Below are 26,375 nucleotides of genomic sequence, written 5' to 3'. Positions count from 1 at the left end.
CGAGTCCATTTATATTTGTGTCATTTTTTTCCCCCTCCACCCCACCAAAACTTTCTAAAGAGAAATTCCCAAGAATGCTACATAAAACATATTTGGATCTTTGTACTATTTGGCGGCAGGGTTTGACTTCAGTGGTGGTAGGAGAGGTAGGATTTTAGTCGAAGTTTTTCAGTCTTTTTTCTTAATGAATTAATGACATGGAATCCCACTGATAACTGTGTAGGATTAGGATGTTGACAACATAATAGAAATGTATCTCCTGTCACGCTAATATGTATAATCTACATTTGGATTCAATACATAGCCCAAATGAGAGGATTTAATTTAGCTGTAAAATATTAATATATATTTTTAAACGTTCGAGTTAATGAAAATATGGATAATTTAATATATTTAAAGTTTACATAAAATACATGAAGCATTAGTATTCATGATTTTCCTTTACTGTTTTAGCCCCCCAACCTTTTTTTGGTTTAAAACTCAGGTGGAACTGGTAGTAATGATGAATTTTCATATCATTGTATGGCACTATTGTGACACAGCCCTTTTTAGTGGAAAAGGAAACATATGAAAGAAATATAGAATATTTGCATCTCATCAGAAGCACTAAAGGAAATATTAATGCAAATACATGCAGAAAAACAAACATAACTTGTATAGTATTATAACATGTAAAGACATGGAGGAATTTCATCCAAATATTATTAAAAGGTTGGGAATTGTTATGCTGTGGATTAGGGGTTGACAGTTACTGTAGCTTCCATGATAATCCTGGGAGGCTGAATTTTTGAAAGCTCTCTGACCCTGTTGAACTAGAAGGGCTAATCTGAGAACAGTATGGTGTAAAATGTGGCCTTTTATAGGCTGAAAACAGGGATTTGTTAAGTGGTTGTTGAATGAATGCATGCCTTGCATTGTTGGGCAAAGAAGTGAGGGCATTGCTTTTTTCCCCTGGAGTAAGGAATGAAGTAAAAGGTCATTGAGCTTTATAGAGCACATATATTCACTAAATACTAGGTTGATGAGTTGTTGACTTGAGGATAAAGTTATTATGCCAACATAGAGGAGGATCTGGGAAAAGCTCTAGGAAGGGTTCTTGGACACTGAGGAAACCTTGAATATCAACAAATGCGCTTTTGGATTTGGCAGAAAGGATAGAGAATAGAGGAATAGTGTGAAAAAATTATCTACTCTTTATTTATTCATCAAATATATTTTTAGGTACTTTGATAGGCCTTGCAATACAAGAATGAAACACCCAGCCCCTCTTTTCAGGGAGAAAACAGTTTAAAAGAAGGTCACTGGACAGTGTAATGAGTGCTGTAATGGAATAGTAACATGTGCAGGTGCTCTGGTCATGCAAAATGCGTCCCCTGACCAGTTAAAATTTTCTTGATCCAGTTTTCCTCACCGTTAGTCTATTCTTCTTCCTAATAATTATTTTTAAAAGTAACAATTTTCAGAAGTTAAAATAAACCTAAATGATCATGTAGTTTGTTACTGCTCAAAAGGGGATGGTCCATGGAATAATGGCATAGCATCAGTTAGAGCTTCCTGGAAAATGTGGTCTTCTTAGAAATGGGCTGCATGGGCTGGGCATGGTGGCTCACGCCTGTAATCCTAACACTTTGGGAGGCCAAGGTGGATGGATTGCTTGAGTTTAGGAGTTTGAGACCAGCCTAGGCAGCATGACAAAATCCTGTCTCTACAAAAAATACAAAAATTAATAGGGTGTGTTGGCGTGTGCCTGTAGGACCAGCTACTTGGGAGTCTGAGGTGGGAGGATGGCTTGAGCTCAAGAGGCTGAGCCTGCAATGGACGGAGATCGTGCTACTTTACTCCAGCCTAGGTGACAGAACGAGACTCTGTCTCAAAAAAGAAAAAAGAAAAGAAAAGAAATGGGCTGCATATCTGACCCACTGTCTCAAAATCTGCATTTTTACCATGCCCACCCGCCCCCCTCCCCAACCTGGTGATTCGTTTTCTCATTGAAACTGGAGAAGCACTAATCTGGTTCACCTACTTCCCATCCAGTTTTATAGATGGAGGAAATGAAGATAGATTGTGCTCCTAAGGTCCTATGCACAGTAGCAGAGCCAGTGTTAGAACTCAGCCAGTCAGCTGGTCATGGTGGCTTCTTACTAGTGCCTCTTTCCTTCTCTCTTTTGGAAATTCTCTGTTGAATGAGACAACAACAGTGCACCACACTATATATAAAAAAGAATGAGCATTTTTATTTACTTATAATTTGTGGCATCAGCAACTCAGGAGGCTGAGGCAGGTGGATCACTTGAGCCCTGGAGGTGGAGGCTGCAGTGAGCCATGTGTGCACCACTGCCCTCTAGTCTGGACAATAGAATGAGACTCCATTTCTTAAAAAAAAAAAAAAACAAAAAAAAAACCCAGTCACCAGTCTACTTACTGGTAGGGTCTTGTGTGCTTTCTCTGATGCCTCTGTTATTTCCTATTTCTCTTTACTTTTTTACTCTTCTATTGGCCTCTATTAGTGTTTCATATTGTAAGATCTTCAGCTTCTCACTAGTGTCTCTTTCCCTCTCTCCTGTGGTAGTCCTCTCTTTAAATTTCTCTGTTGAATGAAAACGAACAGCATACCACACTGTACATCAAAAAGAATGAGCACTTTTACTTACTCTTAATTTCTGGCAGAGGTTTGGACCTATTTCTTTAATTTTTTTTTTCTACCCGCTACTCAGAACTTTCTTTGAAGTCAGTAGGAATTCTGTGTGTGGTAAGGGTGAGAGATAATCTATGATGTTAGAAATTAAAATCTCCTCACAGATACATTTATCTTCCTTTCTTTGTTACATGGAGTATGGCATTAATCAGAGTACTTTTGCTCTTTGTATAAGTCTCATGGGAAAAACAGCACCTGCCTTAAAGTTTGTGGAAAAGAACAGGATACCACAGCAACTCCTTCTCTGTGACCTAGAACAGAGAGTTTGTCTAAATGTTTCTTCTCTAATATAGGGGGTTTGTCCAAATCTTTTTTTTTCTATAATATAGAAAAAGAAATACCTAAGTAGATGCACACCTCATGTTTTATAGGGGGACTTTAGCATAGAAAGATATGGTCATAGAATGATAATGAACATAAAATGATAAAATGCCATTAAGAAAAGTGAACAGTCACTGATAAGACCTTCGTGGCACAACGCCTTTTTAACAAAAGTCAGCCGTGCTATCTTTTAAGTCATTTCCTCCTTGTGAGAAGTTTACCATCTCTCCTGTGGTTCAAATATATTGGTTTATTTTTAACTCTGAAATGTGTTTGATTTGAGTGATATAGCCATAATCTCTATGAATAGTAGACCTCCTTTTAAAACTATGAAATAAAATCAGTTTTTCTGTTTTCCTGGTTCCCATATGTGTTTTTCTTTCAAGTCATTATCACCTTTTTTTCCCATATCACGAGTCATCAAGCAATAGCTCACCTTCATAACAACTCTGATTTCATTAAAACCATAGTTGTGTCATTTCCTGACTTTGCAAATTGTTTGATTAAATATTGTGTTTTGTATCTTGTATCTTACTGTCTATTGACAGTATATAGACACAGATTAATTTTTAAGTAAGATATTTTAATACCTAGTTCACTAATCCAGAAGCATTTTGCATATACAGCCTTTAGTAAAAATGACAGTTTAAATAGGGAGTTATTATAATCAACAATTAAGTTAAATTCATTTAGGTTGGTTCTAAGAAGTTGAATTTTCTTTTACTACTTTAAAAATACATTATTTCTTCAAAATACGACATAAAATGTTTTGCATTGCCAAGAATAAACTAGAAATTAGATTTGCAACCTTCAACTGTTGTTTAGCTTTTAGAAATATAAAAATTAATATTATTTTTATAATGTGTTAAAAGATGAATTTTTGTTAATCCCATCCATATTTCATTATCATGCTTGTTTCAGAAATGTTTTACTTTTGGCAACATTCCATTATAAAATTGATTTATAGTTGCGTATTTGAATATGCTGGACAATCAATTCATTTTAAGTAAAATAATGTGTTGCATTTTATATATATAGTTACACATATGTAAGTTATGCGATTTACAGCTCTAGAGAAAAACATTCAAGTTAGTTATTCATGGGAATAAAATAGGTGCATGTTCTCAATGAAAAAGTTAGAAAAATGTCTTGAATATGGTGACTGTTTAAATACATTATAGAATTGTAATTAACCCTAACTTAATCTCTCAGTGCCCCTGTACTCTTGTCTTCAGTGTCTCGAGATATTTCAGCAAATGGCTACCATTGCCCCGTACGTACCTCTCCAGTTACATTCTTGCCTGCTTTAGGAGTGGACACACAGAGCAGCCTCCAAGTTGCCCTGAGAAATTTCACGTGTATAATATGGAAGACAAATGTTTCCTTAACATATTTATTTTCTGTGTATGAAGTTTTTCATTAACTTTTCATCCCAAGATAACCACCTCTGTTTTTAGTGCGCTTTATTTCTTGTTTTTGTTCTGTAGGGTCTCTGTAAAACATAATGTGTGACATAAGTAATGAAGCATAATTTTCAAAAGCCACTTGCAGGAGTCAGTATTGTTTCTTTGGTTTTTATGCCATGTATTTTTTGTTGGCACTCAAAGGACAGTGATCTGTATTTAGTCAAATTAGGAAATTAAGTTGAAACATCTTGATTCCTAAAAAGTGTATTTTATAAAACATTTACTGATTAATGAATTTTATGGTATTTTGTTCTCTCTATAGATAAGCGTGTGGAAAATTGGCCTCTGATGCAGTCTCCTTGGCCTACACTAAGTATAAGCACTCTTTATCTCCTGTTTGTGTGGCTGGGTCCAAAATGGATGAAGGACCGAGAACCTTTTCAGATGCGTCTAGTGCTCATTATCTATAATTTTGGGATGGTTTTGCTTAACCTTTTTATCTTCAGAGAGGTATGTTTTTAAGATCACTTTAATAATTTTCCAAGGTTATTGGAAATTTAAAAATGAGAATGTGTAAAACCATCATTGTAATATTTTACCCAGACATAACTGTTAGCTACTCTAAAAGTACATTTTTGACATTTTTCACTTTTGAATAACAAAAATATTAAACATGAGGTATAGGAAAGTTGTTTAAAATGGAATTTTGAATAAGACCAACTGGATTCTAAAATAACCCTTACTAGCTGTTCTGGCATTGAAAGTTATTTAACTTTTCTTAGCCTCGTTTTCCCCACTTAAATACCTACCATCTCAGGTTATTATCGGAGTTAAGTAAGATAATTTTTGCATAGTGTTTGGCACGTATTAAGCACTCGGTAAACAGTAGCAGCTATTTATTTATAATTCTTATTCAGTAGTTTCTGGTTTGGTAACTGATCAAAATATGCCAATTTCAAGTAAATCCTATTACGTAATGTTGTATTTTGGGCTGGAATTAAAATGAATTAACTACCGTATAGCTGTTGTTACTAATCATTATATACTTTTCTGGGCACTAGCAAATTCTCCACAACATTTTCAAAGGAAATCCTAAAGGCTAGATTGACACAGCCATTTTTTAAATTGCATACGTATAAAGAATTTGTTTCCTAAGAGACTCATTAAAATTCTGTATGAACGCAGAGAACTGACTAGTAATGCTGGGAAAATAAACAATAACTCTTCTTAGAAAAAGAAATATTTCTTTAATTGGAAACTTAGCCTCGAGTCTCAACTTCATGAACACTTTAATTTATTTGGATACCTGTACCTAATTTGTTAGATGCAAACCACTCTGGATCAAACATAGAAACCAGTTAAGGTAGGACAACTCTGAAATCTGAGTCCTAGCAATAAAAATTTCTCTTAATACTGTGAAGTATTTAATAGATAGAGTCAATGTTCAGTATAAAATTTATGTGTGATTTTTAATTTAGATTTTAATTATAGAACAAATTAATGCACAGTAACTTCTAGCAATCGGAATGCATGAAATTTTTAATGCATTTGAAATTTTTAAAGAAAATATTGTGTTTAAAATAATTTGAAAGGCTACATTTTGTATATAATTGTGTTTTTAATGCTGTGTTTACTAAAACTTTACTGCAAATATTATTACTCTTTTTCCAGTTATTCATGGGATCATATAATGCGGGATATAGCTATATTTGCCAGAGTGTGGATTATTCTAATAATGTTCATGAAGTCAGGGTAAGTACATTAAAATTACTCTTAATCAGTAAAAGTGGTTTGATTTTTATAGGCCCCAGTCTGTGAAAATATAGAATGTACTTTTTTTTAAGAGACAGGTTCTTTAACATTCATTTAGAGACAGTTTCTTGCTCTGTCCCCCAGACTGAAGTGCAGTGGTATGATCATAGCTCACTGCAGCCTCAAACTCCTGGGCTCAATTGATCCTTCTGCCTCAGCCTCCCAAGTAGCTGGGACTACGGGTGTACCCCACCATGCCTAGATATTTTTTTACTTTTTGTAGAGACAGGGTCTTGCTATGTTGCCCAGTCTGGTCTTGAACTCCCAGCCGCAAGGGATCCTCTTGCCTCAGCCTCCCAAAGTGCTGAGATTACAGGTGTGAGCCACCACACCTGGCAAAATGTACTTTAATATGATAGTGAAATTATACTAGATTGTTATGAGTCAGTAAAACTATGCTTTTTTAAAAAAGTACTTAATTTAAAATTTGTTTTTGTATCTCAAAAATGTTTTTTATTTTGCAGCATGAGTGAATATGCATTGAATTACTAGAATGCAGTACTTGTTAAAGCAAAGAAGTCTCATGTTTATTTTAAAGATATTATTTTAGATTTTTGTTTGTTTTTGCTCAAGAGTAGAAACTCTTAGAGTCCAAGTTATGTGTTAAGAAAGTGAGGAAAAGTAAATGTTTTGTGAAGTGTGGAATGTTTAGGAAATTAGGCATAGAACAATTTGTATTGGCATAAACTCAGTTTTTTTATATTTGCAGAAAAATAAACCACTAGTAACAAGATGTTATATTTTATTTTCCATTCACTTACATGAGTAAAATTAACATTAATTTAAGCAAAAGAAACAACAGATTACCTTATTCTATTAAGTATTTATTGAACTCTTCTTATATACTGTGGTTCATACTAGAAATTACATATAAAACATAACATGTTTTATGTTACCTATAGTATATGTAGTAATAATATCTAGTGGCTTCCCTTGAGAAAAATAGTTTCCTGGCATGGGGAGTGGACAATATATAAATATCAGTATTCATCAAGACTGGAGACAAAATTGCTTTTACTTAACAATTTTATGTATGTATCTTCATTTCCCTATTAGAAGACTTATGGACTGATGAAAAATCACCTGTCTTGGTTGTCATGTTGGTTTTATTTATTCATTAAATATGTATTGAGCATCTACTATATGTTGGTACTGGGGACAGGGGTGAAAAGCCCTGCCTTTGTGGGGCTGGCATTTTAGTGAGGGTGAGAAGGCAGACAGCAGCCATGTAAACAAATGACTAAGGAGGAAATAAAACCTAGAATGTGACTGAGAGAAAATGAGAGAGACTACTCAGATGTATTGGCTATGAAAAATTTTCTTCTGATAACTATTGCCAAAGAATCTCTTCAGTTGGAGGGCTGACTTCTTGCTTGCCGTAGGGAAGGGAACAGGGATAAGTGTTTGACTGACTGACTTCTGGGAGTATGCATAGAAAAACCCTTGGATGGGGCAACATATTACTATTTTTAGGATAAAGGTTTAAAAATACCACTCTCACTTACAGATGTAAATTTTGAAGTCTTTAAAAAATGAGCTATTATGAGAACTGTAATCTAGGAGGATAAAGAACCTGAGATTTGCAACAGATTTCATTTGAAATCTTCCTCGTGCTCTCTTCTCCTCTCTAATATGGGATGCAATAGAGTGAATATTTTACGCAGAGACTCATTTCTGTATTCATTGTTACGTAGCCAAGAAGTATCACTTTTTGGTGTAGTTTATTTAAAGATATCTAGTGCAGTTTGCAAACTAAGCAGACTTATTTGTTGTTATTTTATGTGAATTGTGGCAAATGTAGAGGTCCAGATAGAGGAGAAATAAGAGATTGTATCTTTCCTTCTAGTTAAAGGTTACGATGCCAAAATGGTGACAGTTACTTTATTTTAAAGAACTAATATAATAGTGAATATTAACTATAGTGTTGCTGGGAGTAGTTAACTATTTCAAGCTTATTTTTAACCAATTCATATCATTTTTAATGATATTTTTCAAGTAAATTCAGTAAATAATTCTCAGTTTGTAAATACTTTGTTTCTTATATGCTTTCGGTTTCTTCTTTCCCCATACTTTAAAATTATAATTTTGTTTTTCAAATGCAAAAGCCAAAACAAACAAAAATCTCATGACATATACCAGGTGCAGGTATAAAATGCAAAGGGATCCTTCAACTCTAAAACACCTAAGCCTGTCTGTGAATGAATCTGACACGGCCCTAACACATGAAAGCTTATAAATAGATTTTAGTTATGTACTGCCTTAATTGTTATTTGCACATAGGATGCTTATCATAGAAAATACTTGGCATAAAAAATTAAGTTTGGTTTACTGTTACAGTAGGATTCTTGTAAAACATTTTAAAACATACAGAGGTCACCTCTCACTGGATCCTTAATCTCAGTATGTAATGTAATCTTTCTGTACCATCTGGTGCCTTAATTAGAGCCCAGGAAAAGAAAAGACTTATTCATGTAAGCAGGATTATATTTATGACCTGGGAAATATTTGTTTGTTCATTCCAATTTTTTATTTTAAAGATTTAATACCTAATACAAACTGCTGTGATTGGATATTTATGTTGTTGCACATATTGGTGCAGTCGGAGAGGTGAGGGAGAGGGGGAGGTGAGGGGAGAGGGTGGGCAGACAGGCAGACACTTGTAGAGACCAATTGCTACATGAACTTACTTGCAAGTTTTTCTGAGGTATAATGTAGGCTAAGCATGAACAACTAAAATCATTTTACAAAGTAAACATCTTAGTTCCTCTACCAAGTTGAAAAGCACAGCAGTCTGAATGTGCTTCCAGCTCTGTATTCAGCAGTTTGACACTATGTAACATCTACCTATGGAATAGACAGAAAATGTTCTCTAACTTATCGGCACTGTATAGATAGAGCTTTGGACTCTTTCTTTTCTATTTTTCCCCATGGAGAGATGCTTAGGTTTTTCAAACCTACTTAGCCATTAATGATTCCATGCCTTGTACATTTTGTGCAATATACAAATGTTTATTTTGGACTTACTTACAATGAGTATAAACCCATACAATAGTGTCATTTTGGTGTTTATAACATGCTTTCCCTTTTTACAGATAGCTGCTGCTCTGTGGTGGTACTTTGTATCTAAAGGAGTTGAGTATTTGGACACAGTGTTTTTTATTCTGAGAAAGAAAAACAACCAAGTTTCTTTCCTTCATGTGTATCATCACTGTACGATGTTTACCTTGTGGTGGATTGGAATTAAGTGGGTTGCAGGAGGACAAGGTGAGCATTTTCAGGAATATACTGCTTGCGTTTAATTGCATATATGTGTTCAGTGGAAAGCAATGAGAACCTAGGACTTTGACTTGATCTACCATTTAACTTGCTTTCATGGTTAATCATTTCCATATTTCCATGTTCATTTCTTTTTTTTTTTTTTTTTTGAGATGTAGTCTCGCTCTGTCACCAGGCTGGAGTGCAGTGGCGCCATCTCGGCTCACTGCAACCTCCGCCTCCCGAGTTCCAGCGATTCTCCTGCCTCAGCCTCCTGAGTAGCTGGGACTACAGGCACACACCACCACGCCTAGCTAATTTTTTGTATTTTTAGTAGAGACAGGGTTTCACCATGTTGGCCAGGATGGTCTCGATCTCTTGACCTTGTGATCCGCCCGCCTCGGCCTCCCAAAGTGTTGGGATTACAGGCATGAGCCACCACACCCAGCCATCATTTCATTTTTAAAAAAATTTGAGGCAAGTATAACTTTTGCTTTTTATCTGTGACTACTTTAATACCTAAAGATTTGCCCCAGAGATGAGCATAAACCAAGACTAAAGGTAGAAAACAATATTTTGATGGGGAACGGGTCTAGTAGTTCTGATCCAAAGAATACCAAGACACAGCCCCTCAAATCTGAAGATTTCCATCTTAGCCCATAGCTCACTCCTGCTCTAATACAGATTGAACATCCCTAATCTAAACATCTGAAATCCAAATGCTCCAAAATTCAAAACTTTTTGAGCACCAGCATGACACCACAGGTGGAAAATTACACACCTGACCTCATGTGATGGGTCACAGTCAAAACACAAGTGCAGAACACACTTTATTCAGTGTACCTAAGGGAAAAAAGACCCTCTTAGCCCTTTTCCATGTACAGCATAATGTTGATGCCAAACAACCACAGATAATGTCCACACAGGTGACATCTTTGCTTTCTGATGTTCAGAGTACACAAACTTTGTTTAATGCATAAAATTATTTTAAAATTTTATAAAATTACCTTCAGGATACATGTATAAGGTGTATATGAAGTTTTGGATTTAGACCTGAGTCCTATCCCCAAGACACATCATTATGTCTATGCAAATATTCCAAAGTTTAAAAAAATCTGAAATCAGAAACACATCTGTTCCTGAGCATTTTGGATAAGGAATACTCAGCCTGTATAGGTCTTGTTGGTTCTTATTCAAAGGAAATTTTATATAGCCTTGTTAATGTTAAAGAGGATCTAAATTCATAGTTTGGCCAAGATCTGCCTCCTGTCTTTTCAGATGCCTGTAGATTAAGGATGATTCACATGTTGAGCTTGATGCAGATTATTCCTCTGAGGAGGATCCAGGGTACAAGTCATTATAGTATAGTTCACCTTGCTGCTTTCCATTGTCATATTATGATAATTGGCAGCTTAGGAATTCATACATATATTATTGGGGGCCCAGTTTAAAACAATACAGTTAAAGGCAACCTCTGTAATTTTAAAAGAAAATTAGTAAATCTGAACTGAACACTTAGATCACTTTATGACAAAAATTAATTATTATTACATCTATACCTTGATTTAATTAATATTCTGAAAAGAAAGAATGTCATTGAGTTTGACTGACTGGAATATCTCTGTAGATTTATCTATATTTAATGAATTATTCAATGTGTGTAGTGCTGTCATATTTTAAACTATTTAGAAACCTAAGAAATAAGTACTGTTTTGTTGCAGATATGTATATTGGCACATCTAAAGGCAAGAATAGTAGAATTAAAAGTAACATAGGCAACAGTTCTATGGGCCTATTTAAGCTCACTGGAGTACTCCATTTGAAAACCTATGACTTTGAAAGTCCTTTGCATTTGAACATACATTTTTATTTATATGGTAAAACCTCAAATCTAAACTTTAAAAATATCTAGCTTAATCTGAAGGGAAAACTTTTTCATTAGTACTACTTTATATTTTTCATTTCTAATCTGTACTCAAGATTAAATATTAAAAAACAATGTGTATTCATTTATTGTACATCTCAGTGGCTTACTGCCTAATAAAATTTTCTGTATCTTGTAATTACCTGTTGTTTTTCTAAAGCATTTTTTGGAGCCCAGTTGAATTCCTTTATCCATGTGATTATGTACTCATACTATGGGTTAACTGCATTTGGCCCATGGATTCAGAAATATCTTTGGTGGAAACGATACCTGACTATGTTGCAACTGGTGAGTTAAATGCTTCCAAAGTTTCTTCTGGTAAAATACTGAAATTGTTTAAATTTGATTAATTTTAAAGTGCAAAGTCATTTTAGACAATTTTCTATTATGAAATTAACTTTATCCTCTAGCTATATCACAGTTATGCCCACTTGACTCTAGATGACCTATTCATAGACTTATTGGTCCCAGCAAATCTTTGTTTTTATAATATGCTTAAAAGACTAGACATAGCCCTTACTCCTCTAAGGAAAACATTCTCTAAACATGTTTGTGGAAAGGATGATTAAAGATCTAAGCACGCTACAAAGTACGTAGATTTATGTATGAATAGAAAAATAATATGTATTTTTTCCCTTCAGGTGATTTTCTTAACTTAAAATTTTATTACCTCTCTTCATCTTGTCCTTGCTTAAAAATTTTGTTTTTTATTTCATTTTTCAGTCTTTAACATATCTCATATATTTAGACTAAACAGCTGAAAAGAAAGCACATAGCCAAGGAAGGGGTGGGGCAAAGGAAGGGAATAAGGGCAAGAGAACTCCTTGTAATTCTCTAAAACACTGTCCTTAAGAGAGCAGAGACAGATATTTTCAAATGGTGGTCTTTAGTCCAGACAGTTTTCAGCACATCCCGCTAGTAAGACTGTTTGTGGCAATCTGAGTGTGTGCATTAGTGTACCTTTCAGATGCTAGGCACTAGCCTGTAATCAAACTGGAAATTCAAAGCCAACCTGGTAACTATTTTTCAAGCTTTAGAATTTATTATAATTTGCTTTAATCATAGCATGTGCACAATTTTATCAGTGGAATCACATTTGGAAATATTATTCATCTTTGCTTTAAGTTGCTAAACAGCTGGCTAACCAAACAGGAAGCACAACTTTTGGGAAATGCTGGGTGCGAAGGATTCATTTGTAACCAGAGTGGTATAGGAAGCTTCCTCCAGTTTTTGTGTAGAAGCTGTTAACACAGTTTGTGTAATTCATTTCTCTCAGTAAGTAGTAAATGGACCTAAGAAAATGAAGAGGTGATCAAAATCATGTGAATTAGTCCTATCTGGTTTGTTGGAGCCTACACCTGGCTCTCCTTGAGTGATGCCATACCCAATCACACCCTTATACACACCCTTTTTGGTGATGCAGCTTCTAAAAACCATTGTGAAACCACAAGTTATTCAAATTAAAATATTTGCCAAGGAAAATTATAAAACTTTAATGTAGTATAAATTTTTAGCTTACATGGCATACATTATTTTAATATTTAAAATAAGTAATACTGATTATTTTAATCAATAATTAATATTTTAAGAACAATGCTATCCTTAAAAGAGAAACCACAATTGTCCATTTCAAACAGGATGTTGAGTTTGTATTTCCAAGCCAGAAGTTCCCACAACAGTTAGTCATATAAGTTAATTGTATAAAAAGTTAACCCTTGTTAACATTATGTCTTGACCCATTCTTTTATTGATACATCAGAATCTATTTCATTTTAATCATCTCACTTTGGGCTTTTTTCCTTTTAAAAATTCTTAAAGTTGAAAGTGATTCTTCTTGTATTTATTCTGAAATATCTACTAAATTTTATCCAAATATTATTTTTTTCTTTTTTTGGGACGGAGTTTTGCTCTTGTTGCCCAAGTTGGAGTGCAATGGTGCAGTCTGGGCTCACTGTAACTTCCGCCTCCTGGGTTCAAGCTATTCTCCTGCTTCAGCCTCCTGAGTAGCTGGGATTACAGGCATGGACTACCACGCCTGGCTAATTTTTTGTATTTTTAGTAGAAATGGGGTTTTACCATGTTGGCCAGGCTGGTCTTGAACTCCTGACCTCAGTTGATCCACCCGCCTCGGCCTCCCAAAGTGCTGGGATTGCAGGCATGAGCCATCGCACCTGGCCATCAAAATATTAGTTTTTAAAGGATAGTGTTCATTCAAATAAAAATTTACCTGCCGACTATCTGTAAGAAATAAATGAGCCATTTTGATAAGCTCATTTTAAGTATGTGTATCTGCTTGCTGACAATTTGATAGAAAGAAACCAATCTAAAATGTGGGAGGAAAACAAAATTGAAGAGCCTACAATACTATTACTTTACTCTCCTAGGCCATTGATTCCCTTTCATCAGATAACATTATTCAACACATATTCATTGATCCTGACGCTGTGCTGAGGACTCAAGAATCACCGATGGGCAAGACAAAGCCCTGCCTTCTGGAGTCATTTTCTAGTGGAAAGATAGGCAATAAAGAAATAACAAATACAGAAGACAATTTCAAATAGTTATAATTCTCCTTAAAAAAATGCAAAAAGCTCTTTGGTTAATGGGATTGGGAGGGCCAATTGAAATTGAAGTCTTGTCAGAGAGTCCTTACTGAGGAGATGGCATTTGAGCTGTGAATGAGGAGCTAGCCATGGGAGCCAGAAAACAATAAATTTTGCACAGTGTGGCAAAATTTGGGCCTGTGATAGCTATGTAGAAGATGCTGATGTTGTTAAAAGTTGTTTACTATTCAGATTAAATATTTTGTGCTGTCATTTCTGTTTTTCAGATTCAATTCCATGTGACCATTGGGCACACGGCACTGTCTCTTTACACTGACTGCCCCTTCCCCAAATGGATGCACTGGGCTCTAATTGCCTATGCAATCAGCTTCATATTTCTCTTTCTTAACTTCTACATTCGGACATACAAAGAGCCTAAGAAACCAAAAGCTGGAAAAACAGCCATGAATGGTATTTCAGCAAATGGTGTGAGCAAATCAGAAAAACAACTCGTGATAGAAAATGGAAAAAAGCAGAAAAATGGAAAAGCAAAAGGAGATTAAATTGAACTGGGCCTTAACTGTTGTTGACAGTGAGGAAAAACTCCCATATCATATAAAATTTCAGGGAAAACAGAAGCAAAGGAGAGCTTGGGGGTGGGGAGAAAAGACAAATGTGCTCTATGTCCTAGTAACTCTTAGACTGAGTAAAGTGTTAATACCATACCCAGATGTTTTATTTATGAAGTTTTTATTTTAAACATTTTTTTAAAAATTAGCCTTGATATTTTCCAGACCAAAGCAATCATTAAGTGACTTTGGGGATTCTCCCCCTGTTCACATCCAGTTGTCTAAAGGATGAGATTTTTCATGTATCTTATAGTCACTCATTCTTCGGTCTGAATTTTAGACGATCACAGAAACGGTCTTTATGAATTATTTTGATAAATTACTAATTATCTTATCTACTGACTGAAATCAGTGGTGTTACATTTTCTTGTCCAAAGCTGAAAATGTGTATACACTTAAACTTGCACATTTGAATTCATTTGCTGACCGGAATGGTCAAATCTCTCCACCTCTAGTCAGAGTATAATTTTGGTTTTAATTAAATTTTTAAAATCTACTGATCTCTGTAGAATCTTAGAGGCTTGATGATGATGGTGTTGGTGAAAATAAGAAAGAATTGCAGTAAAGTCTTGTCTGGTGACCCAGAGATCACCATGACTCGAGGCACAAATCACTGTGGGGAAACAATTTTTTGTGATGAAAAGGCAGCATTTGAATACTCCTGTTAGTAGCAGAAATATATTATGAAAATTAAGATTATTGTCTGATTGAAACATGAAACAACTCATGTCTTTATTAGTAACATCATAAGATAGTTACATTTATGTGCTGTTAGAATATGTTGATTTTTATCAGGCTTTCCTTGTTTTGATTTATGGCTGTTCCTGATTTTTCATATGTGGAAATATACCTACCTCTTCCGTTGGAAAGAACATTTAAAATTAAATAAATTTTAATTAAAAAATCAAGGAGTCTTCTAATGTAAATTTTAGTGTTAACTTTCAAATCCACTAGTATTTTTTTTTTGCTTTTATGACAAATAGCATACACCAAACATTTCTGTGAAACTATCCTTCTCTTTCAATGTGTTTAATTTTGGAGTAACGTTTTCCTTGTGACTAAGTTGCAAGATCTTATTTATTAACTAGGTATGAAGTATAAACCCATTTTGGTGCAATATTCTTGACTCCTTGGTGCTAAAGATTGTTAAATTCAATGCTTGATGTTACAAGGTGTTGTTAAAACACAAAATGAATAAAAGTGAGAGTAGTCAGAACTATAACATTCAATTTGCTATTTACAAATGAAGTATTTCATGTAATATAAGTGAACAACTGGAAATAAAGTAGGAAAGAACTTGTATCATGTTTTACTACATAGGTTAATTTTTTAAGGGATGTTGCAAAGGGATTACTAGAGAAAGACAAAATGTGACCCAAAAAAAGCATGAATATTTCTTAAGTATCTCAACAACATGTCAAAGCTGCATGTGTAGGATGTATGCTGTTTGTACAAACTATTTCAGAATATTTTGTAAGCTATAACATATTTATTGTGCATTAAAATTAAATACTTTTTCCCCAAAGGCATGCAGTCATGAGAATTACAGAAAATTTGCAACATATAAAGTAGTTTGATCTAAGAGGATTCAACACCTTTGTTTTGTTGCTCAGTGTGTAATGACTGAGATTTGTAAATCTTTGTGAACATTCTGTACTGGTTCCCAAGAGCTATTCATTCCCTGCTACCTGATTTCAGCACAATAAATATACTTCTGCTGTGGGAAAAAATGATTTTTTTTTTGTTAATCAGTTTATTATAATGTAAACTGTCTGCTAGATGTTTATTTGATTTAGTTAATTCTAAATTGTTTTCTGCTGCTAATTTCTTATATAGAAAAAATCAGACTAGAACTTGGGTATCTACCATTTCTGGTAAAAAGCTTATTTTCTATAGTAGCATATTTTTACTTTAAAAATTAGTTGCTTTTGGAAGAGCTTTTCATTCAGACATAAAACATACCATTTTCTTCTAAATTATTCTTAACATAAATGGGGAAGTTCTTGTATTCTTTCATTTAAATCATTCAGTCCTTACTATAAGTTTCTTTATAGAAGATGATTATAAGATGTCATAAATACAGCCTTTTCCAGTAGCTTTCATAATTTCTCTATTATCACAGATATGTTGCATGCCTTATATCTAGAAACTGATGAATAAAGATTGTGTCTCCTACTTGGTAAAACTTTGTCACTAACTGAAGTAACATTTTCTTACATAGAAGACAAGGAATTTGTTAAATACTTACAATAACTAGAAATACCTGAGACATGTGAGTTTTCCTCTATAATAGATGGCCATACGTCTTTCTCTTTCCTTTGTTACTTCTTCATTTTTTGGTAGAAATGAGATTTCATTATGTTGCCCAGGCTGGTCTTGAACTCCTCACCTTAAGCAATCCTCCTGCCTTGGCCTCCCAAGTCTGTTACTTTTGACTGTTTTGCTGATGGAAACTAACAAATAACTAGTTTTAGTTTTAACATTATTAATTCATTCTCTTTCTCTTGTTGTGCATGCTCTCAAGGTATTCAAAAATATTTTAACATGGATTATTATGTTTGTACTTTAGAACATGGAATCTAGCAGTGCTTTTAGTTTATTAGGAATATTTTAATATACAGGCTTGTTTCATATATGCAACTCAGCTACCCTGTAAATGGGAAAGAGAACATAGAGGTATAAGTGATTTTTGTTGTATTATCTATTTGACAATACAAGTCAGATACTATATATTGACTATTGGAGCAGAACTTTTGAATCTCTCTCACCTTCAGAATGAGACACCACACTGAAGAGTTCACACTCTCCCAGTTCTTTCCTTGTTATAGCCATAATCTCAGCCAGCTGTACTCATAACACTGTGCTTACTAAGAAAAAAACAGCTACAGCTAACCAGGATGTGTGCTGGCTGGCCTGCTCAGCATGGACCTGGGTGGCAGATTTCAGCATCCTGCCGGATGGTAAATAGGGCAGCAGAGGTGAGAGACTGATACTAAGCTGTGTACACAGGCACACAACACACAACATCTGAGCAGTAATCATAAAACCTGCTGAAGGAAATTGGTCACCTGCCACGCAGTGTGCAAGTAATTTTGGCAAGTGACCTTAGAAAGCAAGTCCTTATTAGTGGTGTAATTTAGAATCCATGCTTAGTCTTTTGTATTTTAGGCAGATAACTTCTGAATGACAAGAATATTTGTGAAAAGGAAGAGAAGTAGAAATGGATTCCTTTTTTGTTGTATTTTTGCACCAACCTAATATTTTTGTTTCAAAATACTACAAATCATGTAAGTGTTAGAAGTTAGTTTTCCTATAAATTACAGAGGGGAAGGCACAGCTGTGAATTGAAAGGCAAAGATCCTTTTGAATTTGTTTTCATAGGAGGCTGTGAATCCTGGAGGAGATTTAAAAACCTAAATTTAAAATAATTGATATATAGAACCACTGCCACATGAAGATTGTAAGATTTTAGAATGTATCACTGGAAGAGCCTTGTGACTTAGCCAGAAGGGGATCCAGAGCTGTCTTTAGATGATTAATGGGAATGCTATGAGTCAGTCACCCCTTGGTGTTCTTTCAGACTTAGAAATGTCGGTTTTGCTGTTTCCTTTGAGAAATTAAACTTTCTTCTATCTTTTTCTTTTAATTAGGGTGTTGTTTTTTTCCTTTTCCTTTTTTTTCTTGTCTTTTTCAATTTACCACACAAAGCATGTTTACACATCAATACACATGAGCAAATTTTTGTTCATTTCTTCCTTGGAGACCCATCTGGTCTTAAATAGAAACTCAACTTAGATTTTGATTTTTTTTTTTCCATTCTCATACATGAGGTTATCCCAGGGAATGTGTTAATAAAGTAGTATCTCCTTTGAGAGAGAAAAAGTGCACGCTGAAACACATCACTTAATATCTAATTATAATGCAGCTATCAGAAGGTCACATTGCTTTTGAACATCTATACAGAATATGTCCAAATTAAAAGCCATCCTAAATACAAAAAAATCTTGAAAGGTTTAAATAATATGGCTATTTCTAAAAACATAGGATCTTGAAATTATTATTTCTCAATTTAAATACAAGATTGTTATAAAGAATATTTCATCAGTCCATGTACATATTCCATGTACTCTGTCAGTCTTTAGGTATTCCTGAATCCCTTTTCTACAATTTTAGAGAAGCCTGTCAGATTGCTCCTTTTCTCAGTTAAATTTTATTTTCATTGAACTTGCCATGGAGAAAAAAGAAAGCATCCAGTTGAAATCCCTTCTTTGTCATTCATGATGCATTATATTTCAACTGAGTTTCTCCTCCCTGTGAGGAAGCTGTCCTAGGAACCAGTCTTGCAAGAATAATGATTAGCTTGCTATTTGGTAATTAGAGGGTGGGTAGATTATGAGTCTTGTACGATAGATAGCATTATGTTAGCAACAGTCACACCTCACCTGAGAGTGTGGCTTGTGTTCTAATTAATAAATCTGGGGATCAAATACATTTACAATTTTTATAAGCATATTATATAGTTAGGGTTTGTCAGTTGTACATGATACAGTTAGGTTTCCAATATATTGTGATTTCAGATCTCAGTAAAAATGTCATAAAGACATAATCACAAAAGAAAAGCTGCTTTTCAAAGCTATATTTATTCAACATTTGTTTTTGTTATGCTTGAATTATTACTGCCAGCCCTTGTAAAGTGGTACCTAATCTTTCCTCCAGAAATAAAAGTAATATGGGAACTCATGAGGAAAAAGAGCAGCCAGATGAATTTGGGTAACAAATTTCTAATTTATCGTTAAAGTTGAGATTTGGAGCTTACATCCTGAAGTCTACCCCAAATATTAACTACTTCAGAAATCAGGCGTCATCTTTAGGTTAGTGTAGTAGCTGTTTATGGGCACTACGAATCCATTCCTTTCCCTTTGATGTGTTCTCATTCTCCCCTCCTTCAGTATTACAGAGTTTGGGGAACTAAAAATTACATTTCTCAGATTCCCATGTGATCCCCTCGTAAATTTAGGTTTTGTCAATGTGAGGCACTCGTGAAATTTTACAAAGGCTGAAGGAGGTGGGTGTCACCTTTCTGTAGTAGCACAATTATGTAAGTGGGCTCCTACAGACAAAAGTGTTGGAAACAGTTGGATAACATGTTCCACTATCTTGGCATCAATTTTATGAATACAGACAGTGCTAATGGTGATGGCACTTATGACAGATGTGGTTGTATGAATTTGAAGCTAAAGATTAAGGATAGCCTCCTGACTTTTATTCCTCCAAGTTACCAATAATTTTATAAACATCTACTCTTTTGAATTAAAGATTTTCTGCTTGAATACCTTGAGTGGTATCTATTATATGTGATGAACCTTACCTAGCTCAGTATTCAGTACCAAAATTTGATCAAGAAATTGACTTTTAAATACAATATGACATTGGTTATCTGACTTAGTTGAGTTTATAGGCAGTGATAACTTCATGACCACCGGGAAATGGGATACTGTTTTCCGTGAAGCAAATAGCTAAATGATCACCTATGGCCACATAGGATGGAATAGCTATTGAAGACAAGCCTTTGGCAGACTGGCTGCTGCATTGCACTATTGTGGTGCAAATAAGAAACAGAGAAAACTTGAGTGGAAGGATTGCTTCCTATTGCACTGAAGAGCTTACAGAAAGAGTATTCGCTCTTATATTAAATTCTTGGCTTAGGGCAAGGAAAAAGTTGCAGACAGCTTCTATGACCCGCCCTGACCCCCCACCCAAGAGACCCTTTTATATATCATAGCTGCAGACTTAAAATGCCTTAAAACAAGATTTAAAGTTTGCTCCTTTGGATTGCAGAATTACAACTTGATTTCACAGCCTCAGTGGTTTCCTGTGTGAAATTTGTGGCATTGATCATGAAAGGATGGGACCTAAAGAAACAGAATGGGGATATTTGGGTAGATTTGGATGAACCTGAGAACATGAATCTTTAAATTGCTTTGAATATGCCTGTTCATAAAAGCAGTCTGTCTTGCCTATCAGATGACATTAGTCCTTTGTTGCTTGAGATACTATAATGATCTCAACCAAGGTAGTTACCTTCCAAGGGGATGCTGATCCCCTTTATGCCTGCCTTCTCCCCTTTCAGTGCCATCAGATCTGCAAAGAGAATTAGATCGCAGCATGCCCCAGGAGAACAAATACAAAATCTATCCTGGGAGGAGGCAGTTAGAATGATAGGATTTGGCTAATTTTCATTTGCAGGAATGTGTAGGAATAGGTTCTCAGGGTATTAAGGCAGGGAGAAACATTTCTTTAGAATGAACTGAAATTATTGATATAGTTCTTATATATTACCAAAAATTCTTATTTTGAGGACATAGCTAAACAGTGAGGAGCAGCTTTACTGGTTTTTCAGTTGTTCAACTGAAACAGGGACTCAGTGGCAGCCTATATTAAACTCAGATATATGTTAGAAACTCTTTGGAATAATGAGGAGAGACTCCAGAGACTTAATGGAGTTAGGAGTGTTGGAGAAGATCTACCATGTGTGACCCACTTGACTAGCCCCTCTCTATGTTTGAGATATCTATTGGTAAGTTCCACCAGCATCCTTGGAAAATTCTGTAGTGGTTACTTTCTATAGATTGGGATCATGATGGAGGGAGGAAGCTGTCCCTAAAATGAGTCCCTTAATTTCAATTTCAGTGGGAATTAGAGTATCAGACTGGCAGAGGCCAAATGGCAGTATTTAAATGCCAGAGACAAAATAGACATGATTATAGTCATGGGCAAAAGAGCCAGAGTTATTGTTAGAATACCTTGGCCTGTGGGCATCTATGGTGGTGGCCAATTTATTTTGATGTCCTGAGGACTGAAATAGATAGACTAAGGTCCTTCTTGACTAGTATAACTTGACTAATCTGATAAACACTGGCCCGACTTGGGTCATTACAATGAGAGACACAGCCCCTCACCAATTCCCATTCTTGTTTCAGTACACAGACCCAGAGTTTTTTAAATGGAGGGAACATCGGATTCCCTTGAAATATTCTGTGGTGATGTCACAGGATATACTATCAGTCCTCTTTCTAGCTTTCACCAAAAGGGAAAGAAAATAAGCACACTTTGGGAGGATTACTGGGACACTGACTCTGAGCAGATGCTGCTCATTGGGCATCCCCAATTGCTACTGTGCTCACCAGTCAAAATGGAGGCTTATAGAGGCCAGGTGATAAATATAATTTTGATCTGAGTTCATCTCACAGTGATTCAGTGGGTCCTCAAACATACCCTTCCCAGTTCCTGCACGTATAGTTGGATTAGATATATTCAACCTCCAGCTGAACTCCCACATTAGCTCCCTGTCCCATGGAATGAAGGCCATTATGGTATGAAGGACCAAGTTGAAGCTTCTAAAATGTCCCCTTCTTATTGAAACAGTAGACCAAAAGTATTGCCACATTTCTGGGTGAATGTCAGAGGTCCATGTCATCATCCAAGGTCTGAAAAATTCAGGGGTGATGATTTTTTGTCGTACCCCCATTTAACACTCCTGTTTGACCCAAGCAGAAACTGGGGAGTCTTGGAGAGAGTGTATTATTATTAACCATGTAACTCCAAATTCAATGGCTGTTTCAGATGTAGTTAACTGAAGCAAATAAAATGTTCAGAGCTGACGTGTTGCTATGAATCTGTTAAAAGTGGTTTTCTCCCTTCTAACAAAGAGATGACAGAAGTCATTTCACCTGGTAGGGTAAGCTGTATGTCTTTGCCATCTTACCTCAGCTATCCAGTTTTCTGTAATAATCTAGTCCACAGGAACCTTGTCTGTCTCATCATGCCAGAGGACATCACTTCGTTCCACTACATGGTTAGCATCATGCTGGTTGGCTGTGGTGAGTAGGAAGTGGCAACCATCATAGATTCCTTGGTAAGGAACGCGTGTGCCAGAAGGTGGGAGGAAAAAACAAATCATGTAAATTCAAAGGCCATGACATCAATAAAGTTTATGGCAGTCCATTAGTTTATAGCAAGTTGAGATATTTCCTCCTCCATATACAAAGCTGTATATATGTTGTTTCAAAAATCCAGTGAGGCCGGGCGCAGTGGCTCACGCCTGTAATCCCAGCACTTTGGGAGGCCGAGGTGGGTGGATCACAAGATCAGGAGTTCGAGATCTTCCTGGCTAACACAGTGAAACCCCGTCTCTACTAAAAACATACAAAAAAAAAAAAAAAAAAAAAAAAAAAGCCAGGCGTGCTGGCAGGCGCCTGTAGTCCCAGCTACTCGGGAGGCTGAGGCAGGAGAATGGCGTGAGCCCGGGAGACGGAGCTTGCAGTGAGCCGAGATCGCACCACTGCACTCCAGCCTGGGCGGCAGAGCGAGACTCCGTCTCAAAAAAAAAAAAAAAAAAAAGAAAAGAAAAAAGAAAAAATCGAGTGAGATGGTAACAATCATTGTGTCTCTTTAATAGTGGGTGAAAGAAAATCGCTATTAAAATTGCACACTATTAAAAAGACCCAATGATTGTTACCATCTCACTGGACTTCTGAAACAACGTACACACCTTTAAATGTGCTACTTGGACCTATTTATCAAGTATTCCATAAGATTGCTAGTTCTGAATGGGATCCAGAGTAAGAAAATGATTTGTAACTATGAACTGTTGTGCATGCTACTCTGCTATTTGAGATTTAAGATCCAACAGATTAAATGGTGCTTGGAGTGTTTGGCAGAAAGCAATCCTGTAGGAGACCCCTGTCAAACCTTGATTTAGAATTACAGTGCAATCCTTTCAGGTTTTAGAGCAAAACCTTGACCTAGTCTCCAAATAAATGTTAAGAAACAGATCTTGGATTGCTTTTGGGTCATGGCAGAGACTTGTGTATCTGACCACAGAATATAAAATGATCATGTAAACAACTGCCCATCATGGTCTGGGTGTTATTTCATAAACTAGGACATGCACAGCAGCACTCCTTCATCAAGTAGAAAGTCATAAAGACACAGGTAAGAGGCATGAGCAATGCCTCAGGTGACCATCGCACCTGCTCTTGCTGCATTGCCATTTCTCCCTCAGCCCACATATTTGACCACATGGAAGTTCCTATGAAATGTTAGCTGGTTGTGTTTGCACACCTCCAATCCATTTTGATCTGTTTTGTGCCCTGAAATGCTGAACCATATGGATTACATCATCTTGGCTCCCTTGCCAGCTGTCTTCCAGTTGGATTCAATCAATAGCAAGTGCCAATGGGAGATCAAAAGTTTCCAGAGTGTGAAGAACACTTCCATGCCCTCTTCATACTTTAGTGTTGCATCTCTGACCCTACATACCTTCCTCCACAACCACAGCCCCAGCTTGGAAGCAGCTTCTCCATAGGTCTAATTCTCACTGAGCTCTGTTTCTTTCCTTGCCCCTCCAGAGAATAATAACAGCTCACACTCTTGCTAGTTTTCTTGCACCTCCCCATCCCTTGTTTATTTCTTTATGCCTGCCTATATCTCTACATGCAATCCTTTCATTAAAGGCTCTGTATTTAAACCATCTGGGACAAAGTCTAATTTATGATGGGACCCTTATTGAGAAACTGTAAAAGAAAGTAATTGAGCCTGGTTTACAAATTATTCCACATAGTATGCAAACACCAGCTGGAAATGGACTGTGGTAGCATTACAGCACTTAGGAGTTGCCCTGAAATGTGCGTGGGAGGAAAATCCTCCTTATGAAAGAACTTTGGGCAGTACATCTGATTGCTCCCTTTTCCTAGAACGAAAACTTCCCAGGGTTGTGCATTTACATCAGTTTTTTGGGTAACGGATAATGATTTGGCTAGATACTCAAGGATTTGGAAGGAATAAAATTGAGGATTGGTGATAAACAGTTCTGAGTGGGACTTTTTGTGTGTGTTCCATGTAAATGCTCACCAAAGGCACCTACTGCAGAAGAGGCTGTTAATAAACAGAGGGACGGGATAATCTGTTCTGTGGATATTAGCTTCCTTCCTTAGTTTCCCTAGCCACCCCATGTTTGCTCACTGGGTTTATAAACAAAATGGACAAAGTACAGTGTAGTGTGCTTAATGGTGGCTCTGGGACTTATAAATGTCACCCTATTTGAAAAGCGGAGTCTTTATAGATGTGATTAAGTTAAGGACCTTAAGAAGAGAAGATAACTCTGGGTTCTCTGGGTGGACCATAAATGCCATTCCAAGTGTTCTTATAAGAGGGAAATGCCCCAGCACTTTGGGAGGCCAAGGTGAGCGGATTACCTGAGGTTGGGAGTTTGAGACCAGCCTGACCAACATGGAGAAATCCCATCTCTACTAAAAATACAAAATTAGCTGGGCATGATGGCACATGCCTGTAATCCCAGCTACTCCAGAGGCTGAGGTAGGAGAATCGCTTGAAGCCGGGAGGCGGAGGTTGCTGTGAGCTGAGATCACAGCACTGCACTCCAGTCTGGGCAACATGAGTGAAACTCCATCTCAAAAAAAAAAAAAAAAAAAAGAGGGAAATGCTATACCTGCAAAGAGGAGATGGTGATGTGAAGACACAGGCAGAGACTGGGGTGATGCAGTCGGGAAGGCTGGCAGCCACCAGAAGCTGGAAGAGGCAAGGAGTTGTTTCTCCTCTAGACCCTTCAAAGGGAGCACAGCCCAGCCAACATCTTCATTTTGGACTTCTGGTCTCCAGAACTGTAAGAGAATAAATTTCTATTGTTTTAAGCCACTAATTTTGTGGTAATTTGTTATAGCAGCCACAGGAAAGTAACACAAGTATTATTTGTATTATTTACCAGGAAGAGGTTTACATGGGTTCAAATGGTATGGACTTCTCAGCAAGGTTGGTCTGGCTAGCACTGCTGCTGAGTGCCCACCTGCCCACAGCAGAGTCCAGTGCTGACTGACCTTGTGATATGGACTTGGAATAGCCAGCCACTTCGCTCCCATTACAGAAAGGGATCAATTCATTCTTACTAGAATGACACTTACTCTGAAATGAATTTGCCAGCAATACGATCCATTTGTAAATGTATTGAATGTGTTACCCAATACCATGTTATGCCACAGAACATTGCTTCATATCCCCAAAAGTCATTTTGTAATAAAATAAATAAGGCAATGGTTTCACATATATGGAATTTAGTTATTGTTCCATGTATTAGCCTGGATAGGATAATTACTATAACAACCCCAAATTAAAGGGTTTAATATAATTAATATGACAGAACACATAGATAATTTTTAAAAATTCGATTTCCATTTTCACAGTGTAATAGTGGGCAGAGTGAAAGGCTCTGTCCACAGTCATTCAGAGATCCCAGGCCTCCCTCCCTCAATTTGTTTTCTGCACTCAGCTGAGGAGATGAAGCTACCGAAGGGCTTCTCAGAGGATTTCATGGAGGGAGTAGGCTGTCAATGACCCAGGTTTGGAGGTGATTATCATTAAATTTAACCCATACTCTATTGACAGGAACTCATTCAAATTATTCCACTTAAGAGCAAAGGATACTGAGAAATGTAATCTAAGTTTGTCTCCAGGAAGATAGGAAATGTGTTTGTGAGCCTCTAACTATTATCTGCAACCTACCATATAGACTATCTCCCTGAAGCATGTGGCTTTTAAGTCAGTGAAATGTCTTATTAAAGAATGTTATGACGCTAGCTTACAGACAACAGTTTGAGAGCCTATGATGCTTTCCTACAAGGTATACTATATGCTCTGAAACCAGCCACCAATGTATGATCTCTCTCTCCCCAAGCCAGGATGCTTGGATTTGGGAACCAAGGGATAGATTTGAAA

At 36.2% G+C, this 26,375-nt stretch overlaps 1 protein-coding gene across 1 annotated transcript in view; it reads left to right on the top strand.

Moving 5' to 3' along the window:
* ELOVL4 (ELOVL fatty acid elongase 4) overlaps positions 1-16,315 on the top strand; it is a 32,822-nt gene extending 16,507 nt beyond the window's left edge. Inside the window, exons 2-6 of the mRNA XM_003816367.7 lie at positions 4,745-4,932; positions 6,094-6,174; positions 9,327-9,498; positions 11,574-11,701; positions 14,244-16,315. Coding sequence (XP_003816415.2) covers positions 4,745-4,932; positions 6,094-6,174; positions 9,327-9,498; positions 11,574-11,701; positions 14,244-14,519 — 845 coding nt within the window. The 3' untranslated portion in view covers positions 14,520-16,315. The remainder of the gene's footprint in view (positions 1-4,744; positions 4,933-6,093; positions 6,175-9,326; positions 9,499-11,573; positions 11,702-14,243) is intronic.
* The last annotated feature ends 10,060 nt before the right edge of the window (positions 16,316-26,375 follow it).

The sequence above is a fragment of the Pan paniscus genome, chromosome 5 (assembly GCF_029289425.2).
Source record: "Pan paniscus chromosome 5, NHGRI_mPanPan1-v2.0_pri, whole genome shotgun sequence".
In the NCBI taxonomy this organism is placed as follows: domain Eukaryota; kingdom Metazoa; phylum Chordata; class Mammalia; order Primates; family Hominidae; genus Pan; species Pan paniscus.
The sequence above is the reverse complement of the archived record's forward strand: the minus strand, read 5'-3'. Positions and strand labels throughout refer to the sequence as shown.